The sequence below is a fragment of the Idiotropiscis lumnitzeri genome, chromosome 2 (assembly GCF_059441095.1).
Source record: "Idiotropiscis lumnitzeri isolate Australia: NSW breed Sydney's pygmy pipehorse chromosome 2, RoL_Ilum_1.0, whole genome shotgun sequence".
In the NCBI taxonomy this organism is placed as follows: domain Eukaryota; kingdom Metazoa; phylum Chordata; class Actinopteri; order Syngnathiformes; family Syngnathidae; genus Idiotropiscis; species Idiotropiscis lumnitzeri.
In genome coordinates this window covers 6,544,202-6,560,937 of record NC_142392.1, presented here as the reverse complement: position 1 = coordinate 6,560,937, position 16,736 = coordinate 6,544,202, and the positions used below count along the sequence as shown (strand labels likewise).

Genomic DNA, 16,736 nt, shown 5'->3' with positions numbered 1-16,736 from the left:
TTTGTTCTTTAACCTTGCTCTCTTTTGATGCTGTGCAGATGCACAGCGTGAGGTTTGTAATGTGATTCGTTGCGGTGCTTCAAATCCAAACGACCTGGTAAGAAGTAAAGCAGTAAAATGTAAATAGTGGCGGAAAGAAAGGACATGTTTCACACGCTGGTGGCAAATTGTTAACATTGTGCTTTACTGAAATTGTGTGAGGAAATTGAGAATTAGCGTCCGTTTGCTTTGAAAACACCCAAAAGACGTTAGAAGAGGCAACATTTGCTTTGTTTTGTAGTTTTCATGTTGTGCTTTTCATAACAGTTTCCCATCATGCACCTCGCGCATGGGATTTTTCAAAATGTAGTTGCTATGACAATTACGGCTATCAAATTTAACCGTAACACGATTGTAGCTTTTTTTAATTTAACACATTAGGAAAGTTGTAAAGTTCCGCTAGTGTAAATAGCATCGTGGGCAACCGTGGGTCGATGTTGTAGTCCAAATACGCGTAAAGAACTACAAAGACCAGAATGAATTTCGCATCCCAGCTTCCTCCACTCACATCCGCTCGCCTCCATAGAAAAGGGACTTGGTGAAAAGTGGAGCGATGTCAGTACAGGTTGTGGCAGCGAAAATGGCAGAGGTCGAACTGAAAGACGTCGGCAAAGAACTACCCGCCGACTCTCCTGTTACACCGACGTCGGAAGGAATTCTCACCAAAAACTACCCGTGCGAGGCCGGTTCCTCCTCCTCCGCCGCAGCGTCCCCGACCGCGGAGCCCTCCGCTAAAGCCAGCGAAGCCAGCCCGGGCTTGCTCGCCCCGAACGCCACCAAGATGCCGCAGGCGTCGGCGATGAAGCGGCCGGACCCGCAGCAGAACGGCGGCGAGGCGTTCGTCAACCGGGACGGCACCGTGGCCGAGGCCCCGCGAATGAAAAAGGCGAGTGGAACCTTGTGTTTTTTTCCTCCCTTTTGACGTGTTCCCCCGACCGAACGCACGCTGTGTAATAAGCGGCGAAGCTAACTATGCTAACCGACAACCAGGCTAATTCAGCAGTGTGACTTCACACTCAATAACGACACGTTATAATATTTCATAACATTGAAGACAACCAAATGCCGATTTGTACTTTTTAATTATTATTCGGTGAGCCGTCAAACTGCTGCCGTTTGCCTTTTATGTTCTTAACTAACCCGGTGTTGCTCAACCTTTTATGCAGCCAAGCCACATTTGACGTTAAAAACTATTAGTACCAAATAGATCAGGAATGGGAAACTTAAATGCTGGAGGTGGCCAGAACATATTTCCCAACCAGGTGTGTGACAAAAATGACACATTAAATATGACCGAATATGTGCAAAATGTTACATTTATCATCATGCATTTCTCTGTGTGTGTGTGTGTGTAAAAGAGTAACAATTCTAACCCAGCAACAAAGGGTTTGAAAAAAAAAATAATCATGTGATTTCCTTTAAAAAAATGTTAGCACAAAAATGGCCTTTCAAGGATGGCACAAAACCACTGAACAAGAAACAGGCAATGAAAAGGGAAATAAGAGCTCATTTTGTACGGGTTTTTTTTTTCCCTCGCAAAAATCAACTCACTCAAAAATGTTTATCCTGCATATCATTCCAAATCTGCAAACAATTATCAGGGATTCTCATGTTGCAGTGGCATCCAGTGGTGAATGTTGATATTACAACTTAAAACTATAGTCGCCTGCATACAAACTCTATATTTTTTTATTTAATTTTTCCTTTTTTTTTTTTTTGTCCCTCATTTATTATTAAACATTTATTTTTATACCTGTTTTTCTGGATTCTTATTCCCCATTTACCACCATGTTTATATGGGAAACGTATTTTGAATGTTTCTGGTTTTTGAAGAATTTTTGGGGGGGGGGGTTTGTGAAAAAAAAAAATAATAAATATATTTTTGGGGAAAAATACTTAAGGGGGCCACGCAACATGTCTTCATCTTTGTTGGCCAAGTATATTAAATTGGAGCAGACAAGTCAGGAAGCAAAATATACATTTAGGACATAAATACAAAGCGGTTATTCGCCAATATAAAGTATGCTGTCATACTGATGGAACGAGCGTTACTTCACTGTTGTTCCCAGTTCAATTGAGATGATGCGTGGTATTCCACGGGGGATTGTTTGCGAAGCAATATTAATTCCCCCTCGCATCCGGCAGGGCAGAAGGTTGTCTATTTATAGGTCGGCGGCTTTGCAGGGGTCCCTATGGCAAACGGCGTTGGACATATATGAGCACGTCCGGGGCCGCGTGCATCTGTTGCAGTCACCCAGTCCAGTGAAAAGTGGCAGGGCGTTGTTGACAAACCGGTTAACGCTTTTAATCTCCATCGTGTCCCCCCCCCCCCCCCCCATGGCGAGAGGATTAGATCGTCAGCTCCGTGTTGTAAGCGATGCCCAGATGTGAGCTGTTTGGTGTTTTGTTTTTATTGCAACCTGAAGAGAATATCGCCGCACTCGTACGATGAGAGTGTGAAATTCCTAAGATTTAAAAAATAAATAAATAAATAAATTAATAACCTGCGTTAGCTCATCTGACCACTTTTTTTCTTTTTTTTTTTGCGAAACACATGCCTTTTTTTCCCAAGGCAAACATCCCAGATGGTTTCCCGCAACAAACCATCTGTTACGTTCAGTTAATCATTCTCCACCGTCTCTCTTCCCCCCCCCCAACATTCACCAGGTGTCTCCCACAAAAAAAAAAAAAAGGACGTCAAATTCATCGTCCGATTCCAGATCATCCCGCTTTGATACGACGTTATGTCACATGTGCTAAGCTGGTGTTCCTGGTATTGCTTGCCGGCTAACAGGCTTACAACGTGACCTGTGGCTGCCCTACATGGGAAGTGGAGTGGACGGAGGAATGGGTTATGTATTTATTTAAAAAAAAAAAAAAAAAAAAAAAAGCGCTGGTGGCTTAAAAGCTCTAAACCCAAATCACGTCCTTTTACTGTCACGATATCTATCCCAGTGATTGTCAACCACAGGAAAAGCTGACAATTAACTCGTAATTGTGACATACATCCCATGGCTCCATAAAGCCTGCTTAACATCTTCCGGCACGATCTCGTCAAGTGTCTCGCTTCGCTCGGGTCGCCCTCCGCTGCGTGCGGCCGAGCACATTTGTACCGCTAGTGTGAAGCGCGCCGAAGGGCTTCCAGCAACACACACGTGAGGGAATGTTGCAATGCGGCGTTGGGGGGGGGGGGGGGGGGGCGAACTGCCCCGAGTGGCTTCTTGTCTTCCTCCCGTGGAGATTGACCGCATAGTAATAAACGTGATTTGATCTTTTGAAGCTGTTGCTATTCTCACGACGGCTTTGTGTTCAACGAATTGTGCTGACATGACTAATTGGTTCGTGAGTCATCGTGGATGTTGATTATTGTCAGAGGTTCCCCGTACTGGACTGTATTTTGGGCTGTTAACGATTAATCGGTCTGGTAATAATTGTAAAACGCCAAGGCTGAATGTCAGATGTGCTTTAAGGTGATTTATTGAAATCTACTTCGCACCCCCAATCTGGCCGAGCTTTTCATATCAGCCCGCTTGCCTTTTACTTTTTAAAAAAAAAAAAATCTGTTTCGTCTCATCATTCTCACCGCCGATGCTTTGTTGCGATCATACAGTGGATTGCTGCCTCGTGGCCTGCGTCTGCCCTCTCGCAGTGCAAAAAAAAAAAAAAAATCTCAGCGTCAAAGTGCTCGGCTGTTCGCACCCCCGCTAACCAGTTCCTTTCCGTCCTTTGAGGCCAACTCAGGAAACTGACCGCTGGTCCTTTACACCGCTTTGAATAGCCGTTGCCTCACTTTGACACATTAGCCTTATCACGGCACAGAAAGCGTTTTATTTTATTTTATTTTATTTTTTGGTCGTGCTTTTGGGTTGAGTCGTATGATCCTGATGATAAGATTCAGTTTTTATGTATTATTGTTTCAGGAAACAAAGTGATAATGCCACAGAATTGTGGATAACGCGACACTCGTTTGGTTGAACTTTGTGAAATTGTCGTGGTGAAGGCGTTAAAGACAAATGTGTTATAACACATTCACTACCAGCCGAGTGGAAAAAAAAAAATCTTTGACGTCTTTAGCCGTCAATGGCACTAAATGGGTTAACTGACCTAAATGAAGTAAATATACTTTCATTTGAATTGTTATTTTTCTTAATTTTAGCCTTTACCTGACTTAGAAGACCGAAACATTTGTTATAAATCTGTTGTTCATAATAATAAATATGTAAATGTAATTCAAATAAAATTATTGCATTGTTGAAAAATACATTGCAAGAGGACTTTCAAAAAAAATACCCTCATATTAAATCACAATATTGGGGGGTCTGGGGGACGCAAAATAAAAATTTGAGAGCCGCGAACGTTAGTTGGTTAGCGCTAACGTCGCGTTCCAAACGTTAAAGGCAGACTAACCCAAGTTAGCTTTGACGTAACGCTGACCCATGTTGCCCAATCGCAAGTGTCCAACGGGAACTAGAGCGTCCGCGTGTTTCCAGGAACTCGTGTGTTAGTGTGAAATGTTCAACCCTCTCCACACTGACAAATTAGTGTGTGTGTGTGTGAGAGAGCTCCGTGATGTGTGTCCATGTGCTCAGTGGAGTGGACACGAGTGGACGTCAGCTCGATTCCCAGCGTGACGCTAAACGCAACAACGGGAAAGGCCAATTTAAAAAAACAAAACAAAAAAAAACGCGTCTCTTGTTGATTTGCAATTTCAAGCCAAGTGACATTTTTTTTTCGTCGGTCGGTTTTGCCGTGTTTTCCTTTCTTCCGCGCATCTCACACTCCCGATGAAACTCTTTGACCTGTTGTGTTTCATTCCAAAATAGAGAGGCACCAGCCCTGCCTTGCTGCCGTTTGATGTAATTATAGTCGGCCCTGAGGGAAAGCGAGCTGTTTTTGGCAAAGTTGGAGGAAGATGAATACAAAACAAACTCTGGCACAAGTCGAGCACTCCCACCAAAAATATATATATATATTTTTTTCCCCCGGGGTTAATTGTGCCATCGAGTTGAATTACCAATCGATTTAGTCGCATTTGACTCCACTGAAAGGCTTTTATCGAGTCAGAGTGGCCGAAAGGTTACCGGGATGGAAAGGCACGCCCCGGTGGATGTTTGCCAGGGTAAACATATGCTCATATTTGTTACAGCTCAATAACACAACCGAGTTAAAAAGCCTTGATAGTGTCGATGTGACGCATCACCAAATGTTTCCACTGCGGCCGCTTAGTCAAACATCACAACACTGAGTAACGGATAATCCGCGGCGGTGACTTTGTCAAGGTCATTTGACCGCCGTTCAACTGGGAGGCGCCCTGCGGCTGAGTGACATAACAGGGAAGCACAAATTCTACAAGAATATTTTTCTTCAGTTTCTATGACCATACGGGAAAAAAAAAAAAAAAAAAAAAAACTAAAGCTAATACAAAAACTAAACATTATTTTTGAAAAAATTAAAACTAATGCATGGAGACTGCATCGCTCTTTGTCTCTTTTGCGGTTTCTGCGATTGTCTCAACGGACTCGGCGTTGCATACATTCCAGAGTTGACCAAAGCGGACACTCTGGAGAACCGTCAAAGCACTTTGTGCTCAACTTTCTTTTTTTTAATTGACACGGCACTCCTGACTCAAAAAACACTTGACGCCTTAACAAAATGGAAGTCGACTCGGATTGGGAGTCGTATCCGCGGCGCTCGAACGTCGTCACATAGCTGTTGTGTGCGCATGTCATTGATGTTTTTTTTTGTTTTTTTTTCCCTCTCGGAGGTTCTTACAATCTGGTTTGCGATTCATTTCAGCAGTTGTTGCTTTTGTGTCAGCCGCCGTTTCCGTCATGTCGTAATGAATCACGCACTGTCACTGGTGTATTTTGGTGAAATATGTTCCAAGATTACCTTTTAAAATTAAAAAATAAATAAATAAATAAAAAACGCTAATATCTAATATAGTATATAACTACCGCGAATGTTACAATATTTTTTTAGAGCTTTAATAAGACTCCGAATGTTGTCATCTAAAAGTTACTTACAAGGAAAGAAGCTCATTTTTTAATTAAGTGAATCAAAAATGCAACTTAATTCTCCTAATCTTGTTTTTTTTTTTTATTCAGTATCCTGTAATAATTCACATAAAATAAAAAAAAAAAGCTTGACCTCCATCATGGGGGCGATGTCATATTTACGTGATGTCACAATCATATCAGAGCTTTTACTTGTCCCAAAGCTCAATTGGAGGATTAATTTATTTATTACTCCCGCTCTCTATATGTAGACATGCAATTTTCCTTTTTTTTTTTTTTTTTTTAAATGATGGAGCATAATTATATTCCGGACCCCCAAGGTACAGCTCGTGGACCCCCAGGAGTACCCGGACCCCAGTTTGAGAACCCTTAGTATAAATGACCTGAGGATGACTTCCTCCTGGCTGGTACTGTATAGCGCACGCCGCGTCGACATGAATCCTCCGGCGACGCACGCGCGAGGCCACTGGTCGCTTCGTGTTTGCGTTGTTTACGTCGTCGGCGCGCATAAATCAGCAGCAAGCGCTCTTACATGCGCCGAACACGTCGATGCTGTCATATGGAGGCGAAAGGAATTCCAAATTTAGAGTAATACCGCGGATTATCATAAGACAAAAAAAAACGGACCTCGTGTTCTTTTTGGTGAGTCCATTTGAAGGGGATTATACCGCGTTGGGCTCATCATGTCACGATGGCTTGATCGGCGGATAGCATTCGGCCGACTATTCAGTCTTGGGTGGCCGACTTTGAGTTCGATCGAGAAACGGCCGCTCATCCGGTTTTGTCATTCACAAAAACCGCAACGAGGCCTCGTTCGAGTGCGCCCGTTTTTTTTTTGTCGCAGCTTCTGCCAATAATGGCTCTTTGGTTCGGCGTCTCTCGCTTGACAGAGGAATCTTCGGCGGATGTTTTGATGTCTGTTGCCCCCAATTCACCTACGCCGTCGATGTCGTGCCATTGCTCCGAAATCCACGGCTGCCGTTAAAAGCATGACACGGCGTGCAAAATATCTCCAAATCGGCGTCCGTTTATGTAATGCCGTTGAGTAACAGATGGCAAAGCTTGAGGATCAAGTCTCCTGTGACACGAGAGGCTTCCCTGTGTTTTTTTTCCTCGCATTGTCGTGCGAAAAGCTCCGCTTTGGCCCATCAAGTTGCATAACTGCGACTGCAGGCTGCGGGTTGACGAATATGAATTTACAGTATCTTTATCGTGGAGGCAGGGTGGAATTCACCAACCTCCCCCGTCCTTCTGTTGTGTTGGCGCCGATTCGGAGAATAGAAAATCAAGGGTTCTCTTGTTGGACCAGCGACTCGGTCAGAGGTTTTATTTTTTTTTGTTTGATTTTTGGTGTTTGATTAGAATCAGGTTCCCGTCCGTCTCTGCGGGTTTTCGAGACGAAACCCACCCCGTGTGGGAAGCAAGAAGATCCCGAGTGAGGTTTTGAAATGGGACCAACACAGCTGTATGATTGAAGGCGCAGCTGCCTGCTCCAGGTTCACGTGAAGCCGTCATGACTTTGTTGATCCAATCGTCTCCTACGGCGATTCACCTATGTCAATGTTTGTTCCCATGCTTCACGGAAATGCCTTTGATTTTTCTCGCCGTTTGCTGGGGAAAAAGTTAACCACTTCCTAATCAATCGAAACCCAAGTGTGGGTGTTGATCCTGAAAGCACAGGGGTCAAACTCAAGGCCCGGGGGCCAGATCCGGCCCGCCACACCATTTTATGCGGCCCGCGCAGGCAAATCATGCCCTTCATGTTTCTTGCGAAAAATCGCAAAATTGCAAATCATAATCGCCAATTTAAAAAAAAAAAAATGTTAAAATATTGCGAGCATTATTTCTTGGTTATCAATCACACTTTTAAAATGAATGTGATGTTAGTGAAACAAATATTTTCCTGGATTCTGATTTTAGTAAAAGTAGTTATCCATCAGTTTGTTGTGAATCTGTCATAATAATAATAATGACAATGATAATAGTACTACTACTAATAATAATAATAATAATAATAACATTGTTGTTATTATTATTATTATTATTATATATAGTATTAATATAATAGTAATAATAATAACAATATTATTATTATATAATATTAATATAATAGTAATAATAATAACATTATTATAGTTATTGTTATTATTATTATTATTATTATTTATTATATAGTATTAATATAATAGTAATAATAATAAAAGTATTATTATTATTATATAATATTAATATAATATTAATATAATAGTAATAATAATAATATTATTATTCTTATTATATAATATTAATATAGTAATAATAATAACATTATTATTATTATTAAGATGATGACGATTTATATGGGTTTGCTGTCATAATGGCTCTCTGAGCGAGAAAAATACGTTTGACACCCGTGCCTCTTTGCGTACGCATTTCACTCTATTTTGTCTCGAAACATCCCAGAAGTGGTCAAACCTGAAACTTTATCTGCGGTGTTGGTGGTCCAACATTGCCAGCTAGCTGACTTTGCACTAAACGGCTTTGGGTAAACTTTGACGCATCTTTTTAATCTCCTTTAGGGAGCCGAGCAAACCTGTTGACTGGTACACAACCTCAGGTTAACTGCCAAAATATTATTTGTCATTTACTTAATTGTAATTAATTAATTGTGATTAATTCAATGACAAATATTTTGGCGGTGAGAAATGGTTATGAAAGAAAAATATTGTTTTGAGCGTGTCCCCCGCTGCTCTTTTAATCTCAAATCAACTTTTACGCCGCTTTCTGTCACGCACAACCGAGCACAATCCGCTCTTGTGTGAGGTGCTAATTTATTAATAATCAATGGCCGCGAGGTTAAGAACGAGCGGGGGGGGATTAGAACATCAGCTCATTCGCGGCGTAAAATTTGATCTGAAAAGTCTAATCGCGGCGCGTTCTAAAACGGATTAATGGGAGATTTTCGATAAACGCTGACAAAGCTCTTGCCTTCGAAGGAATTTGCACTTTTTCGTCATGCGCTCACCTGCTGTTGTTTATTTGCATCACACTCGTGCGCACCGGTGCTACTTTTGTCCGAAAAGCATCTTCTATTGCTCAACTCTGAATTCCTCAAGCGCTTCTAACCTCAATCAGTTTTTTTTTTTTTTTTTTTTTTTAATGGCTGGCTCAGTTATTTGCTGCATTTGAGGTGCTTAACGTGCTGAGAAATTTCCACCCAATTGTATCTAATTAGCCCTAATCGCTTTCTTAATTCTTAATTTTTTTTAATTTTTTTTTATCGTTCAGTTTTGAAGTAATCGGAGCAAATAATCTGTCGCCGGAGTAAAGGTCCAAAAGGAAGGGAAACAATTAATTGCATTGTGTCTGCCGGCGCTGTCGGACCAGTTTGGGCTGGATTGCAAGAAAGAGGCCAGTGACCATAAAGAACGGCGACGACAAGCGCTTGGCTGATTTTTAAGATCCTTGACAGTGGATTGCGGCAAAATCAGCACATCTTCCCCTTGGTTGCACGGATTTATGGTGGGAATAAGTCAACCATTAATATTAATAATGAGGCCAGTACAGAAGCAACTGCGGAAAGATTAATAGCGTGATTTGTATCGGTAACTTTCCATTTAGCGTGAACTCTCTGACCTTCCGTGCACTTGAAAATGAAAATCTTTCCGATGAAAAGCACCAATTGTGATCCCGTTTCCGTGTCGACCGACAGATCCAGTTCGCCGACCAGAAGCAGGAGTTCAACAAGCGGCCCTCCAAAATCGGCCGCCGCTCTTTGTCGCGTTCCATTTCTCAGTCGTCCACGGACAGCTACAGCTCAGGTGAGCCCGCCGCTCGTTTTCGATTCCCTCCGATGAGTCGTTCGGATTCCTCCGACGGTTCCCAAGGCCGCTCTGTTCTCATGTCACGGCTTTAATCTTTCCAAGTATTTCCATTAGTTCTGATGAATCACAACCTTCTCTTTCTCAGTATTTATCACCGGGGGGGGGGGGGGGGAGGAAATCTTCGCGGCTTGTCCTCATTAGGCCCGGCGTGTGAGCTGGCGCTTGTCCGTTATCCCGCTGAATTTTTGGCCTTCACAACATTCATTCATCGTCAGGATTCTTAAGACGACTTTATCATAGTTCCACCCGTCTCGAGAGGGTTGTCATATCTTCAAATTATCCCCGTGTGCTTTTTCTGTCTTGGCAAAGCACACGGTGTTCTATTTTTTTTTAATTTTTTTTTTACTTGACTGATTTTTCCAGCGCCGCTTGTACCTTGGCGCAGACTTGTTAGAAAGCGCTGGCAGGGTGGTGATGGCGCGATGCGACGTCTCTCCTTGACACAAATGGGTTGCGCGTTGAGTCAGACTGGCACGTGTCGCATGGTGCCAGACGCAGACTCTCAGCACATTTGTCGCCGTCTATACTATTTATGTCTCGTTTAGCTTCCGTGCGATGACAACGCCGATGTAAAGTGTAGTGTTTTTTTTTTGGTGTATTTTTTTTTTTAAACACTCCATTAAAACGAGTACAGTCCAAACAAAACTGCCGTTTAATTTCCAGCGGCGTCGTACACGGACAGCTCCGACGACGAGACGTCTCCTCGGGATAAACAGCAGAAGAACTCGAAGGGCAACGGCGACTTCTGCATCAAAAACATCAAGCAGGCCGACTTCGGGCGCCGCGAGATCGAGATTGCCGAGCAAGGTTTGTCAATCATCTTAGTCGTGAAGTATTTACCGGATTAAATGATCATGAAATGAATTCCTTTTTCCTGTGTTTTTTTTTTTTTTTGGGCCGCCTGCTCTTGACCCTCCAGAGATGCCGGCCCTCATGGCTCTGAGGAAGCGAGCCCAGGGTGAGAAACCCCTCGCTGGCGCCAAGGTGGTGGGCTGCACCCACATCACCGCTCAGACCGCTGTGAGTAGAGCTTGGAAAGACTCGATTTATAAAAAAAAAAAAAAAAAAAAATGAAGTGGGTCATAAAAAGGACTGTAAAAAAAAAAATATATTTTAATAATCCATCACTCTGTCAATTCATTATTATTTTTTTTATATTGGCAATAATAGACTGTTGCAAAAATAGGCAAAACTTATGACTTCCTTGTGCCTTGTTTTCTCGTCCGTTGCCTTCAGGTGCTGATGGAGACGCTGTCAGCTTTGGGCGCTCAGTGCAGGTGGGCGGCCTGCAACATTTACTCGACCCAAAACGAGGTGGCGGCTGCTCTGGCCGAAGGAGGTGAGACGCTGTCTTGCCCTTGACGTCGTCGTCGTCGTCGTCCTCTTCTTTTTCTTCACGCCGTCTTTCTCTGTGTCCAGGATTCAGCGTTTTCGCATGGAAGGGCGAGTCGGAGGACGATTTCTGGTGGTGTATCGATCGCTGTGTCAACGTGGAAGGCTGGCAGCCCAACATGGTAGCACATTTTCCTTCGTATAAATCGTTAATTGTAGCACTTGGGATTTGCTCGACCGAAGCTTAAAAAGCATCGCCGTTTGCCTCTTTTTTTTGTTGTTGTTGTCGTCATTCATCGTCTCCAGATCTTGGACGATGGTGGCGACCTGACCCACTGGATCTACAAAAAGTACCCCAACATGTTCAAGAAGATCAAGGGCATTGTGGAGGAGAGCGTCACTGGCGTGCACAGGTACGACAAGAGCAAAATTGGTCTCAATCAGTTTGCCGTGCCACATCCCCATCTAGTGGTGAACGTGTGCATCGCCAAGTGTTCTGCAGTTACGTAATCCCAGCATCGCAGTACACGGCGCTCTCGAGGAAGTCATCCTATTTGATTGATGCGACGCAATTGGTTGCGCCGATTGACGCATGCACGTGCACACCGGCAGGCTCTACCAGCTGTCCAAAGCCGGGAAGCTGTGCGTCCCCGCCATGAATGTCAACGACTCCGTGACCAAGCAGAAGTTTGACAACCTCTACTGCTGCAGGGAGTCCATCCTCGACGGGTATGAACCCTTATTTGGACCATTAAATCTTCTTTCCATGAAGCTGAAAGCCTCGGGCGCTTGTTTTGTAGTTTGAAGAGGACGACTGATGTCATGTTTGGAGGCAAACAAGTGGTGGTGTGCGGGTATGGAGAGGTAAGGCTCACCCCTGCGAGTTGTCGAGCGCACACGAGTCGCAATGCGTGATGGGGTGTTTGGCGCCCCCAGGTGGGCAAAGGCTGCTGCGCCGCCCTCAAAGCGATGGGCTCCATCGTTTACGTGACGGAGATCGATCCCATCTGCGCCTTGCAGGCTTGGTACGTCCGGCCGCTTACGTTCTCAACGCCGCTGTTGACAGTTCAGTTTCAGTCTCACGCTTACGTTCGTTTGGCGCCGGCAGCATGGACGGCTTCAGGCTGGTGAAGCTCAACGAAGTCATCAGACAAGTGGACATTGTCATCACGTGCACGGGTAGGGTCACGTCTTTGCTGCTCGCTCCGGCATAATCACAAGATAAATTTTTTGGGGGGGCTTAATTGGTTTTAGACGCACGAATAAAAATGATTTGCTACTCATAATAAAACGCCATGGAGAACATCAGCTTGCGGAAGTAAAATGGACAGCTGAGATTTATGCGAGTGCTCTTCGTAGGCCTAATAATGTCTACTGATAACATTTAATAAGTCCCAAGATATTAATATACCAAGATGGAACTAACTCCTGGAAGGTTGCTTGCTCACTCGTTATTGCGTTCATAAAGAGAATAATAATCTTTAATCCATTTTTTTTTTCCAACTAAAGGGCATCTTGACTCATCCAAGCAGCGACAATTACACACCACAAACAAAACAAAATTTATATGTATATGTATATATATTACACATTTATTACATATATTATAAAATATTCTTGTCAACACAATTGTTGCATGACAGTACCTCTTTCTGGTGTCGGTTTTCTGAAAAGGCTCGATGGACACCATCGTCTGCCCGCCGAAATATGTCACACTAATTAAACTGCAAAGTCACTAATTTGACGTTTAAGTTTAATTAAGCTACGTTGGTCTCTTGTGAACCCCCCCCCCCACCCCTCCTTCACCGTCATCTCATCAGGCAACAAGAACGTGGTGGTGCGAGAGAACCTGGACCGCATGAAAAACGGCTGCATCGTCTGCAATATGGGCCACTCCAACACCGAGATCGACGTGGTCAGTCACGAGCTTCTTTTTTTTCCGATCAATCGTTACCTATGACATCATAGTCATCGTCCCTTTAAAGGCCTGTAGCGTTCTGCATATGAAATGCAGGATGAGTGATGCACAATCGAATAAGGGCGGATGAGTTACGGCTATGGTTGTCATGGCAACAGCCACACATTGTTGGAATCGGATGATCCCGAGCTCAAAACGGGAATGGCGTGTTGTGAATCGGCAGGCGAGTCTGCGGACGCCCGAGCTGACCTGGGAGAGAGTGCGCTCGCAGGTGGACCACGTCATCTGGCCCGACGGCAAGAGGATAGTCTTGTTGGCCGAGGTACTCGCACGCGCGTCGCAAAAATGGATTAAGGCTTCCTGCACTTGTCACTTCCTACATGCATAAAATACAAGTACGGTGCCCCCTTTTTTTTTTTTTTTTTTTTTTTGTGTGTGTGTAAACTGCTGCGACAGAACCAGAGCAGTGGTGACAGATCCAAGCAGACAACCTGCCAGTCAGGGTGTCGAGCGCCATCAGCGCCTCATCGTCGCCCCTCATCATACACGCATGTCACTTCAAATAAACGCAAGACTTAATTTTTGTATTTATTTTTTCGTCTGCTTGGCAGGGTCGTCTTCTGAACCTCAGCTGTTCCACCGTGCCCACGTTTGTGCTTTCTATCACGGCCACCACCCAGGTACCGTTGTTTTATTGTGAAGCCTCTTGAGGCCAAGCAGGCGGAATGATGTTTGTGTGTTTGGGTTCGTGTGTGCGTGTGTGTGTGTCTAGGCCTTGGCTCTGATCGAGCTCTACAATGCTCCAGACGGACGCTACAAGCAGGACGTTTACCTTTTGCCCAAGAAGATGGGTAAGGTGTTTGAATTTTTTTTTTTGTTTTTACCTTTTTTTTGGGGGGACTTTTTATAACTGTTCTTGCGCCACGGCACACATTTCACATGAGATTTCACGGGAGACCACCAACCAAAGACGACAAAAAGTAAACACAAATTGTGCCTGCTGCCATATAGTGGAAGCGTCTTTATTTATTTAATTCTATTTTTTTTTTATTAATTTTAATATTTTTTATTTATTCATTTTTTATTTTTTTACAATTACTTTGTTTTACAAATATTATTGAAAAACAAATAGAGAATAAAAATGAAAAAAAAAAAAATACATCTATTAAAAGCCATATGGCGCAATGCAGCAAATACCAAACTTGCAATAAAAATAGTGAGCCAGATTAAAGAATGAAGTGGCTCATCTCCGACTAAAAGATTCTTAAGTAGACCAAGTAAGTTTCTACTCTCTTTGCCATTCGGAATGATTCATGAGTGCCACACTTCTGCGTTTGTGCAGATGAGTACGTGGCCAGCCTACATCTGCCGACATTTGACGCGCACCTCACAGAGCTGAGTGACGAGCAGGCCAAGTATCTGGGCTTGAACAAGAACGGACCCTTTAAGCCAAACTACTATAGGTAGGAAAACACTTGGCCATGCTGCTGCTGCTGCAAAAAAAAAAAAAAAAGTCAAAATTAATCAACTTGTAAAATGGCGTTTGGGGCCTGAATTTGATCAAAGATGGAAAAATATTCAGTTTTTTGTTCCTTTTCAGTCCTTATCCCGCTTGGTTGTCTTTTCCTCAAGGTATTAAAGCAGTTTTAAGGTGGGACAAGAGACGGCAGCACTCCCCAAAGCGCACCAACCGGACGAGGCCGCCGATGTGGGCGTGAACGGTGACAGGACAGGAAAGTCAACACACATCTTTTAGAATCTAAACGGGGAGGAGGGCAGGGCTCAGGCCGGGCCTGAGAGGGTAGACATTTTAATTTATTCCCACGTGACAATATTCATGAAAACCCCGAGGAGGAGGATCCTTCTGTTATCGCTCCCCGGGAAGCCTTTTAGCTCACACCTTGCGCGTCTCCATCCTCTCGTCCCGTCGCCACGCCTTTTTATTGTTTCAACCAATGCAAATATTTACTATCTAATGCAAAATGTGATTTAAAAAAAAAAAAAAAAAAGAATCAAGACAAGATTTAGTGCTTTTTATTTTCTTTCCCCCCACTCCTGTTCTTTTTGTCGTTATTCTTTTATACTTTGTTTTATTCTTGTGTGTTATTCCGGGGGGCGGGATCTCAAGGTCCATTCATATAGATTTTTTTTTTTTAATTTCTTTCCATGCTGTTCCTTCTCATTTAATAGTATTCCATTTCTTTTTAAAAGCCAGACTGGACAGTGATTGGTTCCCTGCAGCCATCACTCAAAACGCCTCTCGGCTTCCAGATGCTCACACAACTTCAGTGTGGCCCAAAAAAAAAAAAAAAAAAAAAAGATTACATGTTCAGCATTGGGGAGGTTTTTCAATTCTTCATAAAAAGTGACCATAATGTGTTCAAAGTCTTGTCAAATCGACCACATATTGTATATTTACATATTTATATAGAAACGACAAATTTTCTACCATTTTTCGCCCTCTCAATGTCTTAGATCAGCTGTCATTGAAATAATCAATTTAATATTCTAATTATATGTGTCATAAATGTACCTATAAGAATGAATACTGTGATTATATTAACAAAGATACCAAAATATACAGAAAAGGTGGCTTGGAAACAAAAAAAAGCATCCTCATTGACTTTTTAAATTTAGTTTCCATGCCGAAAATCTTCGTCGGGAAGCAGCTTCCATTTCCTGCTTTCCCCCCCCTTTTCACATTCTTGCGCTCAAATTCAGAATTTGCACGTTCTGTTAATACCATCAAACGGGAACCATTTTGAGATAGCACAACAAGCTCGCCGAAAACGCTCAATCCCCAAATTTTTCCTTGACTAGATTTGTGCTTTTGTGTCCTTTGTGCTGTCCTAAATCTTCTGCTTTAGTGTGAGCCGCGCGAATGTGCGGCCTTGAGAGAATGTAACTGTAACACGCGCGCGTGTGTGTGTGTGTGTGTGCGAGGGTGTCTACATTTGTGTATGTGTGCTTCATAAACAGCTGCCTCAGGATCCAAGCCTGCGCGTTTGAGGGTGGGAGAATTTCCGTTTTTGTCAGCCTCAAACTGACCATCGACCCGTGGGTGGGTGGGCAGGGGTGACACCAGCATCGTGAATGATGAAAATCATCTCCTGTATTTATTGTTGTAAATCATTTAAAAAGAAAAAAATGGTGAAAATTCCAAAAACCTGTTTTGTCCATGAAGCGGGGACGCAAAGTGACAACGGTAGATGACAAGCAATAATCTGTAATCCAATAAAGATGTAATAAAAAATAAAAATAAAAAATTGGAAAGGTTGGCGGCCTTTTGCTTTTATGTCTTTGTGATGAAGGTTTGGAGGAGGGGTCCGTGTGGGCGCGTGCGTGCAGCTGCCGAGTCCGGTCAAGACGTCACTGACCTCATCCGAGCTCAGCTGACTGTCAGCCTTTATTTATTCACTCGCCTTTTGTCCAAAAGCGATCAGAACAATACTGGAATTGAGATATGCCCCATTTATTTTTACAATGCAGAATTATGTGGTGCTTTTTCACCGCATATTAATCAAAGGATGAACGGTTTAGAAGAATAATCGGATTGCTATTTTTTAA

General features: G+C 43.2%; 1 protein-coding gene across 2 annotated transcripts; it reads left to right on the top strand.

Annotated features, from left to right (window-relative positions):
* The first annotated feature begins 546 nt into the window (after positions 1-546).
* ahcyl2b (adenosylhomocysteinase like 2b) lies at positions 547-16,446 on the top strand. 2 transcript variants are annotated; one of them, XM_088284051.1, is made up of 17 exons: positions 548-925; positions 9,748-9,856; positions 10,583-10,726; positions 10,839-10,939; positions 11,156-11,258; positions 11,339-11,433; positions 11,558-11,664; positions 11,864-11,980; positions 12,052-12,115; positions 12,188-12,276; positions 12,360-12,430; positions 13,072-13,166; positions 13,393-13,491; positions 13,781-13,849; positions 13,942-14,020; positions 14,512-14,632; positions 14,802-16,446. In XM_088284051.1, the coding sequence occupies exons 1-17, from the start codon at positions 593-595 to the stop codon at positions 14,806-14,808; spliced, it is 1,803 nt and encodes a 600-aa protein (XP_088140177.1). In that variant the 5' UTR covers positions 548-592; the 3' UTR covers positions 14,809-16,446. The 2 variants fall into 2 exon arrangements, with proteins under 2 accessions (XP_088140185.1, XP_088140177.1); XM_088284059.1 differs by lacking the exon at positions 14,802-16,446 and having other exon boundaries at positions 547-925; positions 14,512-14,636.
* Positions 16,447-16,736: the final 290 nt, after the last annotated feature.

Excerpts from the sequence above, each read along its gene's own strand:
- ahcyl2b (XM_088284051.1), top strand. The coding sequence starts at position 593 with ATGTCAGTACAGGTTGTGGCAGCGAAAATGGCAGAGGTCGAACTGAAA. Across the intron at positions 11,259-11,338 it reads GGCTGCTCTGGCCGAAGGAG|GATTCAGCGTTTTCGCATGG; the intron begins GTGAGACGCTGT and ends CTCTGTGTCCAG. Across the intron at positions 12,431-13,071 it reads CATTGTCATCACGTGCACGG|GCAACAAGAACGTGGTGGTG; the intron begins GTAGGGTCACGT and ends TCATCTCATCAG.